Source organism: Homalodisca vitripennis, chromosome 1 (assembly GCF_021130785.1).
Source record: "Homalodisca vitripennis isolate AUS2020 chromosome 1, UT_GWSS_2.1, whole genome shotgun sequence".
In the NCBI taxonomy this organism is placed as follows: domain Eukaryota; kingdom Metazoa; phylum Arthropoda; class Insecta; order Hemiptera; family Cicadellidae; genus Homalodisca; species Homalodisca vitripennis.
Genome location: NC_060207.1, coordinates 77,702,811 through 77,712,740, shown reverse-complemented (window position 1 = coordinate 77,712,740; position 9,930 = coordinate 77,702,811). Strand labels below are relative to the sequence as shown.

The 9,930-nt window shown below is 30.8% G+C and overlaps 1 protein-coding gene across 3 annotated transcripts in view; it reads right to left on the bottom strand.

The window, feature by feature from the left end:
- Positions 1 to 6,512: 6,512 nt before the first annotated feature.
- The window catches only part of LOC124365223 (flap endonuclease GEN), a 57,260-nt gene continuing 53,842 nt past the window's right edge, over positions 6,513 to 9,930 (bottom strand). For all 3 annotated transcript variants that reach the window (XM_046821189.1, XM_046821192.1, XM_046821196.1), the window contains 2 exons: positions 9,061 to 9,343; positions 6,513 to 7,170 (listed from right to left, as the gene is read on the bottom strand). In XM_046821189.1, the coding sequence (XP_046677145.1) occupies positions 6,644 to 7,170; positions 9,061 to 9,343 (810 nt within the window). In that variant the 3' untranslated portion in view covers positions 6,513 to 6,643. The remainder of the gene's footprint in view (positions 7,171 to 9,060; positions 9,344 to 9,930) is intronic.

Below are 9,930 nucleotides of genomic sequence, written 5' to 3'. Positions count from 1 at the left end.
GGTGAATTTTACTTAAGAAGGTTAATATACACAATAATTCTTTAGAAGGTGATAGAATAATTCTGTATTGTTTGATGTGTTAATGCAATAATTCCAGAAACTTAATCAACTTGAAACCTTAAAGATTTAAATAGTTATAAGTACATAAGTAGTTAGGTTGCATTCAGCTATAAATTATGTGTATATATATATATATATATATATATATATATATATATATATATATATATATATATATACAGGGTGTCAATTAAGTCTGGAACCTCTTTTTTAATTTTTAAACTACAATATAAAAAAATACTAAAGTTCACACATGCTTACTGGCGATAGTAACGCACATATCTGCCCAATTACCGACCAGATAATCCCTTTGGGGGATGGTCCACAAGGAGTCAGACAAAATTCTTAAATAGCAGCATAGGTCAAGTTTGGTATAAAATTAAAGGTCTTACTTAGCAGAGTACAATGCCGCAAACCGGACTTAAAAAGGTGGATTCATTCAGTATTTATAGCTATTTGAATTTTAAAACAATTGAACAATGTAAATTATTAAGTATTACAAGTAAACACCAATTTTTAAGTACCTGTGATCAAAGTAAGTGTTCAAAATGTTCCCCTACCATCGTCTGGCAATGTCGTAGGCGGTTGTAAAAGCCATCCACTGCATTTTGAAGGTAGTCACGAGGAATATCTTGAGCTTCTTGGACTATGAGATTTCTTAGGTGCGCCAAATCTCGAGGCTTAGTATGATAAACTTTATCTTTGAGGTATCCCCAAAAAAATAAATCCAGCGGAAATAAATCAGGGGAACGAGCAGGCCACTCTACTGCACCACGTCTTCCAATCCATCTGTGAAGGAATATTGTATCCAAGTATTCTCTAACAAGGAGAGCAAAGTGTGGTGGCGCGCCATCTTGTTGGAAATAAATTCTTTGAAATTGTCGACCAAGAGCAGCTTGTAGTGCAGGAATTATCTCATTTTGGAGCATTGCTAGATACGAATCACCAATTAAATTACCATTGATCAATAATGGGCCCATAATTTGATTTCCTATAATACCTGCCCAAACGTTAAGTTTCTGTGGATGCTGTGTATGACTCAATCTGCCACTTTCACATTCTAACAGTAGTTGTGTTATTGGTAATAATTATTGATTCCTGGCTTCGATTACTACATTGTCAGATGATGGGAGGGGAACATTTTGAACACTTACTTTGATCACAGGTACTTAAAAATTGGTGTTTACTTGTAATACTTAATAATTTACATTGTTCAATTGTTTTAAAATTCAAGTAGCTATAACTACTGAATGAATCCACCTTTTGAAGTCCGGTTTGCGGCATTGTACTCTGCTAAGTAAGACCTTTAATTTTATACCAAACTTGACCTATGCTGCTATTTAAGAATTTTGTCTGACTCCTTGTGGACCGTCCTCCAAAGGGATTATCCGGTCGGTAATTGGGCAGATGTGTGCGTTACTATCACCAGTAAGCACGTGTGAACTTTGGTATTTCTTTCTATTATGGTTCAAAAATTAAAAAAGAGGTTCCAGACTTAATTGACACCCTGTATATATATATACATATACATGTTCACCACATCTACACCTTCTACATCCACACACACACACACACAATATATATATATATATATATATATATATATATATATATATATATATGTTCACCACATCTACACCTTCTACACCTACACACACACACAATATATATATATACCACCTTAGATTAGAATGGTAAATATCACCATAGTGGTGGATCAGATCTTTAGAATTCTTACATAATTTACAACAAAATTTTGTTTCTAAAATAATTTAAATATATATTGATATTGAATCATTCTGAGAATGTTGTATGGCAACCATTTAAATCTTCTCAAATATTTAAATGATTTTAGGAACAAAATTTGTTGTAAATGATGTGAGTATTCTAATGATCTGATCCATCACTATGGTGATTTACCATTCTGATCTAAGGTGCCGAAAACCTGAATTATAACCATTCCTATTCAAAACTCTTAATGGCTGGCATCCTACAATTTTTTAAAGAAACAATAAATGCTGAGTGCAAATGTAGTCTCCTGCAGTTTTGGGAATTTTGTTCATTGATACTGGCTAACAAAGTTATCGAAGGCATGTGTACAAAATATCACTGTACCAAGTTTAGTTGTAATAGAATAAAAATTATGGTAGTTATCATATTCACTTGTATTTCCAATATATTATATTTATTGCTGTGGCCATTGGTACCCCAGGTGGTACTTTGCCTCACCAACACACTGTCTCCAGGTGTATCTGCATCTTGCACGCAGATATATCCTTCATCCCAATCTTCTCAGTTTCTTGTTCACCTGGCCCCACCACTTAGCTTCTATATTATTATGAACTTTTCAAAACTTACTACTTTTACATGATATTAAAAAGTTTGTTATAAATAATTTGAGAACAAAACTGTTTCTCTTTCCATTCTACTATACATAATAACTTATATACAACCATATTTTTCCAAAACTTAAAATTATCACTATTTTCAAACATTAAAAGATATTAAGAATAAAGGTTGTTTAAAATTTCTTACAGTTCAAAAATACCATTTAACTTTTTGTCAATGTTATGAAATAGTTGGACAATAATTTTGCATAATTAAGAACAACCACGATTTTGACGTGTTAGTTGGCTAATACGGGGTAAAGGACTTGACCAAGGTATTTGTAACATACTATTTTCTTACAAGTTCAGTTTGAGTCTATTAGAAATGATGATTTTTATCAATTCGTCATTGTATTTCATTAACCAATACATAAATAAATGTACATACACACACACAGGTGTAGGAGACTTTTTGCATTTTTCTTTAATTATAATCCACAGAATCAATATCAGAATATTACCGTGATCTGAAAATTAGTATACTATGTATATATGTGAAATGAAATATAAGTGTATTTTCATATTGATACAGAGATTACAAACACGTATGCAAAGAATTAATTAGTTAGCAAAGATACTAAAACACTGTAATTTCTGAATATATATTTTATAGGAAATATATATTTTATAGGAAATTAGCCTACATGGGCAAGCAGCCTGTGCGTAGGCTAGAGACGCTATCCTTTAAAGAAATTAATTCTAGTTTGTTTTGCCAGGAGTGGTTCAGAGGCAAACGAAAGAACAACAATAACAATAACAATTCAAATCAAACTATCCGGTATGAAAAATGTATTTAATTTACTTGAACTAATTATCATCTTGAAAATGAAGATGAATGACAAGTGGTGTTGGAGGGGGGGGGGGTTGAGAGAAAGGACCAAGTTCAAGCTCGCCCATATTCAGATAAGATTAGGGCCTCGGCTCCCTCAAGGCCAATTTTCAGAAGGAAGAAATTAACGTTTTTCTTAAAAATTGAAATCGATTCAAATAATTTGAAGTGACTGAAGTTTTTGCAAATATTTCTAAATAATACATGAGAAATATAAAAGAAATTTGTTATTGAAAAATCCTACCTTTAAGATGCATTTTTGCGTTACGTAAGGGGTTCCAAAACTGATTTCAATGCTCCACCCCAAGCAATGTTTCCAAATGTAAGAAGAGATTGGACATAAGCGCAATACGTTATTTTAATTTTCTTTTCATTTAAAACATCACTTAAATATATTTTCTTAGTTTTGCTTGAATATAAGCTATGTGATCAGACCATTTAAGGCAATGATCAAAAATTACATCCAGATATTTGTAACTTGTAATACATTCTATACTTTTACATTCACATGTTAAATTTGCAGAATTGCCACATTGATGAATTTTCAAATCATTTAAATATTGTAATCTGAACTATTGTTCTAAGAAATAGGTAGGAATTTTGTCTTTGATATATTTAATGAAAGAACATTTCGATCTAACCATTTTTTCAAAATTACTAAGTCGTTTGCAGCCTTTTCTTGTACTTCCATTCAATTGTTACCAGAAAAAAATTAAGCTGTCATCTGCAAACAAAAAGAGTTTTCCATACAGATGTAGTTTAGAAATATTGGCATATATCAAAATCAAAATAGGTTCTTATGTACTATCTTGAATCACCATAATCTACAGTTTGAGGATCGCTGTTCTCTCCGCAGATGGACACAACCTGACGCCTGTTGCTCAGGTAGCTGCGGAACCAAGCTAGCGCAATGCCGCGGATCTCTATTGTTTCTAATTTTGTTAACAAAATAGTACAATCCAGAGTCAAATGTTTTTTTTTTAAATCCAAATAAACAAGCATGCACCGATTATTTTTTGAAATATTTTCGTTTAAATCTCTGTTGATATCAAACAATGCAACATTGATACTTTTGTCTGGTCTAAAACCATACTGACACTCACTTAAAATGTTATGGTTTTGTAAAAATGAGACGAGTTGATCCTTTACTATTCATTCTAAGATCTTAGAGAAAACGCTTAATAATGAGATGGGATGGAAGTTGTTTTTATCTGTAAATTCATTAGATTTGAAAAGAGCTCATGAAATGTTTATGCAATATAAAGACATATGAAAGATCTCAGTTCAAAGTCAGTGTTAAACAATACTGATTATCTCAACTGAACTTTTGATCACATGTCACAGTTCAGCAGATAATCTGACTGCAATTATTCCTGGTTCACTATTGCATTAAGCAATAAGACCAATTAATGAGTACGCCTTGTTCCTCGATAACTATCCATAATTGGGATTCTTTTGCAATCATGATTATAATAATATATTTAACAGTATATTGATATAGCCTTAAATCATCAATAACTTGCTAATTTTACTAATTTATTTAATTTTTTATTTTTATTTATTATTAACTAGTGTTGCAAGTTTCAATAACAAATAAACAATTAAAAATGCTGTCATAAAACAAACATTTGTCAACATATACAGCTTTTTGGTTACAATTAGTAATTGCTTCATAACAAGAATTGTACTCAGAGTCAATAAAAATAATAAATTCAGAGATATTAATAAAAACTGATTATTGATATTCGAAAGAAATATTTAGTGCTTGAAATTGGGATGTAGTATCCTGAAAATTTAAAAACACACATTTGCTTATTGCCAACATACACAGTGTGATCAATAAATTTTAAAAAGGCTCAAATTTATTTTAGTTTAATTGTGGAAGTCTCATAACACCTTAAATAAAAATACCATTAAATTTTGCACAGATATCTATGTTATTTCAGAGGTGCATGTTCAGAAAATACTATTGTCACCAAGTTTGGATCTGCCCCATTGGCTTTAAATGTTTCAATAGCACTAATCATCGGAACTATTTAACCAAATACCATGACACCTTCATGTCACCTTACTTATGCTTGCTACTATACTGTTTAGCTATGACCACCACCTTTACATGTGAAGGATATAAATTGCTTATCATTTCCTGAGAAGCATTAAAGGATTATCTGAAGGTTAATAAAAAATGTATGATGAAAACCTTAACATAAGTAACAAACTGTTTACACATTTCTATCAATCATATTCCTACGCTTCTAATGTCTACTAAATTAAATTTATAATTAAACTAGCAGTTACCCGCGGCTACGCACACATTTTCCTGTTGAAAACTCGGACAATATATTCATGTATTCTCTATCTATGACATAATAAACACTCCTGAGATAATCGATAGTCACTCAAAGCTATTCCAATCTCCTGATCCATTTTAGATTAAGTTTAAAGAACAGTGTTTTGGGGTCCTGAAGTCATAAAGTGAAACAGTTTTTATAAGATTCGTATTCCAACATTCCATGATGATGTATTGAAGTGCTCCGACGATTTCAGTAACAATAACAATAGCCTTTTTATCCCAATGACAAAAGTGTATCGTCCTACTAAAAAGTTGCTGCGGTCAATATGAGTATGTTCTGGTCTTTTAAATTCACCCCCGCTCTAATCAATTTACAGTTCCACAATTGATTTATGCTGTTGCACTAACCAAAACAATGGTCTCATATGTTGGTTTCGGAGGGTATAAATAGCATTTCCATGGCACTAGATGGATTATTGATCATTGGCAATCAAAATTTAAAATTAGATCATAACTTCGTATCTGTAATCTGAATTACACTACTGATCAAGCAGTTTACAGTAATTTAATAGTTACTAAAATTTCAATGTAAACAAATGTTTCTGACTCTTTGATGAACTTCAGCTGAAAGTGTTAACAGCTGAAAGTATCAGTTCACTTTGTATTACATGTTGTAGCGCAATCTGCCAGATCCAATATAAAACACTCTAAGATCAACAACAATTTATAAATAAAAAATTAATTAAATAAACAATTTAAATTGGACCAAACTGTGAATCTAAACCATTCTCGAATTCCATTGAAAACATACACAAATTTTCATAAAAATCGGTCCAATCGTTTAGGAGGAGTTCAGTCACATACACAAGACATATATATATATATATATATATATATATATATATATATATATATATATATATATATAAAGATAAAACACAAACATAAAAAACATATTTATTTACAAATTTAAACTGCGATAAAATTGAAGTACTGTACTTAGTAATACAACCACCTTCTCACCAAAAATTTCCAATGAGTGTCACAACACAAAAAGCATTTATTCAAGAAGACTTACTTGATATTATTGGCCCAGATTTTGACAGCTGGATTTACACTAGTCCGAGCTACTATAGAGTTCACTATGTCAGACAAATTGAAAGCATCACTGTCTACACTACAGTCTATTAGTGAGTGGAAAGTTAAGGACAGATGAGGTGATTCTGATATATCTTCCTGGTTCACATTTTCAAGGCTGAGTGATTTTTTACTTTTTAAATCAGTTTTATTTTTACGCAATGGAGAATCCACACCACTCTCATCAGATAAATAGTGGAAGGAGCTGTCGTGGTTAATGTTTCTAATCGGGGTACTATGGCAGACTGTGGTAGACTCAGAGGTAATATCATCACACATTCTGTTGGTTGTTGCCTCTCTAAGAAGGAATCTATCCAATGTTTGTAGTCCTTTAGTACCATTTTGTTTGGACCGTTTCTTGTTTGGCTGTTTTATTTCTTTGCCACTTATGTCTAGTTTTCCCAAAAGGTTTTCTATGTTATCCAATCCTGGTTCTTTATCATTTTTCTTCTTTCTTCCTTTCCCTAAAAGAGAAATAAAACATAATTGAACAATACAAATAATAATACAAAATAACAAACTTACTAAGCCTAGAATTTAACTACCATATTTACATTTTTATTTGTAAGATACAGTGGTATAAAGAGGTACACTCACACATTATATTTGTATACATACAGATAAATGAGTCAATTTATATTTTTATATGAAAAATACGGCTAATTTAAAATGTGTTTAGACCTAAATAAAGAACTTATGCAATAAAAGCTTTGTAATGAAAAATATAAAACTAATTTTTATTAACACGTTCACGACGATTATTAGTCAAGTAATTTAACAATAATTAGAATGCCAATAATGAGAGGTACCAATCTGATGAAAGTGATGACAAGTGGAAATCAAAATGCCAATCTATATATTATGTGTGTGTATGTATGTATCTACATTATTTCATTCGGCTATTACTGCTTTTATAATGCATATAACAAAACTTTTCATTGTTACTGATGCACTTGTGTTGGATTTTTATTTGTAACTTCCTTAATAAATAATAAATTTCATATTTTATAATCAGTAAATAAATTTAAAATAATGAGTTACTAGAGGAAACCTATTTAATAAATCTAAAAACTACCATTCTTTAAAAGAAAATATTTTATTGGTAATTTATATAAAAATTACCCAAGCTATTTGAAAAGCTTACGGTAAACTTACAGTAAAAATATAATTTTTAGAAATTTTACTTATTTTACGAAGACGAAAAAGAGTTTTCTAAAGTATCTTGGCTAAAGTTTAAAAAACTATGTGTGAGTGTGTCCTGATCTTTCTGTATAAATTATAAAAATAGTTATGCAAATTTTTATCAATTTGCTTACTCATATTTGTATGAAGAAAGAATAAATTTTACATTTTATCAGGGGAAAATAAGTAAAAGCACTAGAATCATGGGACAAAATATATTTATTCTTATATAACAACTATTTATCTTTACAACAATTAATATTATTGGGCATTTGTAAAGCTCTTAGTGGTTTTTATAATTTTCAAAAAAGAACCTTCCTTATTAATTTCACACATTTTGATATAATTATATGTTTAGGATTTAGTTTTCAAATTGTTTTGTAATGTTCCATACAGGTTACATTTCTATACAATACATTTATGGTAAAACAATTGTTATTACTTTCTACAAAGAGCTGATTTTGAAATTATTGTTATTATGGCATTCAGTAATTTTTGGTTTTAGTTATAACAAGTTTAGCAAATATTCAATAAAACCATAATAGTTTCTCAAAATCTGTAACTGTAGCTTATTGTGAAGAAATCAATAATATACAAGCTGATAAGGTAAGTTTAAATCTTATATTTTACATGAACACAAAAATCTTCTTGCCTTTCCAGTTCATAGAACTTCTTTATTTGAAAAAAGTCCACTATATATGGTAGAATTTGTTTATATAATTATTTACCTTTATCGCTAAGAGAGCTTAAAAATAATAATTTTAAAAAGAGTATTACCTCGTCATAGAAGAAGCTTGTTATAGTATAAATGAAATGCTGAAAGATCGTTGTTTAAACAATAAATAAAACAGTAACCAAACAATTTAAAATATTTAAACATCCCACCCCATGCAATTATTTATTGTTTTACCACACTAATACTTCAAGCTATGTAATATAAGAATGATTTTGTAAATCTTTATAGACAGGGTACAATACGTACAGTACGTACTGCAACGCTTGTATCTTATACTTTTAGAAACTTCACCATGCACCTGTTTGTATTACTTATGTTGTTATTCAAATTTCAATGTGCAATAAATGCTTTTGGAAATTGCAAAAATTACCTTGTCAGTATGGAAGTTGAGCATTAACATTTCTAGGATTAACTACAGCACAAAATCACAACACACCTTTCTTAGGTTTCTCTTTGGATTGTACAAATGCCTGGTGGAGCTCAGGATAGACTTGTTCAATGAGATGAACAGGTTCCACAGTGGTGAGATCCCCTACTCCGTCATGGTGCCACCGTAACTCATAAGAGGCCACACCACGCACTGCACGCCGCTTGACTATCTCCAGAAGTCGCAGCCCACACTCTGCTCCATCGTGTTGTAGATGCCACCTGGTCACCAGGGGGAGGAACTTACTGCAAGTATAGTCATCCTCCCATGCCAGCAGACGGTCCGCCATTGTCTTCACAACAAAAAAACATCAGTCAGTGTAGTGTAGGCATCTCTACCAGCCAGTTTAATTACTATAGTACTCCTAATTGAGTGTTTCATATTATTCAAAATTGAAACCATATGAAACCATTTTGTAACAACCTGTTACAAAATTATACACATATCACAAAATTTTGCAATGAACGCTCAATCCACTCAGGTATAATGTTTAAAAATGATAATTTTATGTACTCTAGTGATGTGTAGAAGCCGAATCCGAATCCACTGAATCTTCAACAATGATTCGGATTAGAGAATTGATTGACAGAATTTGGATCTGCTGACTTGCCATATCATTAATTATTGACTAATCACCAGTAAACAAATTACCAATTGCTAAAACGTGTTTTGTCTTGCTTTGTTGTTTTAAAATCATAAATAGATAAGCTAATTAACAAATTATTATACTTTAACAAATAATATTGTGCTTCCAATTACTATTTTCTATACGTGTAGTGGCATGAGTTTTCCGCGTATATTCGCAGATGACAGCTGATCAGCATTATAGAAATTACAATCGCAAAAACATGTAATTGTTGTGGTTTGTGTATGAAAACC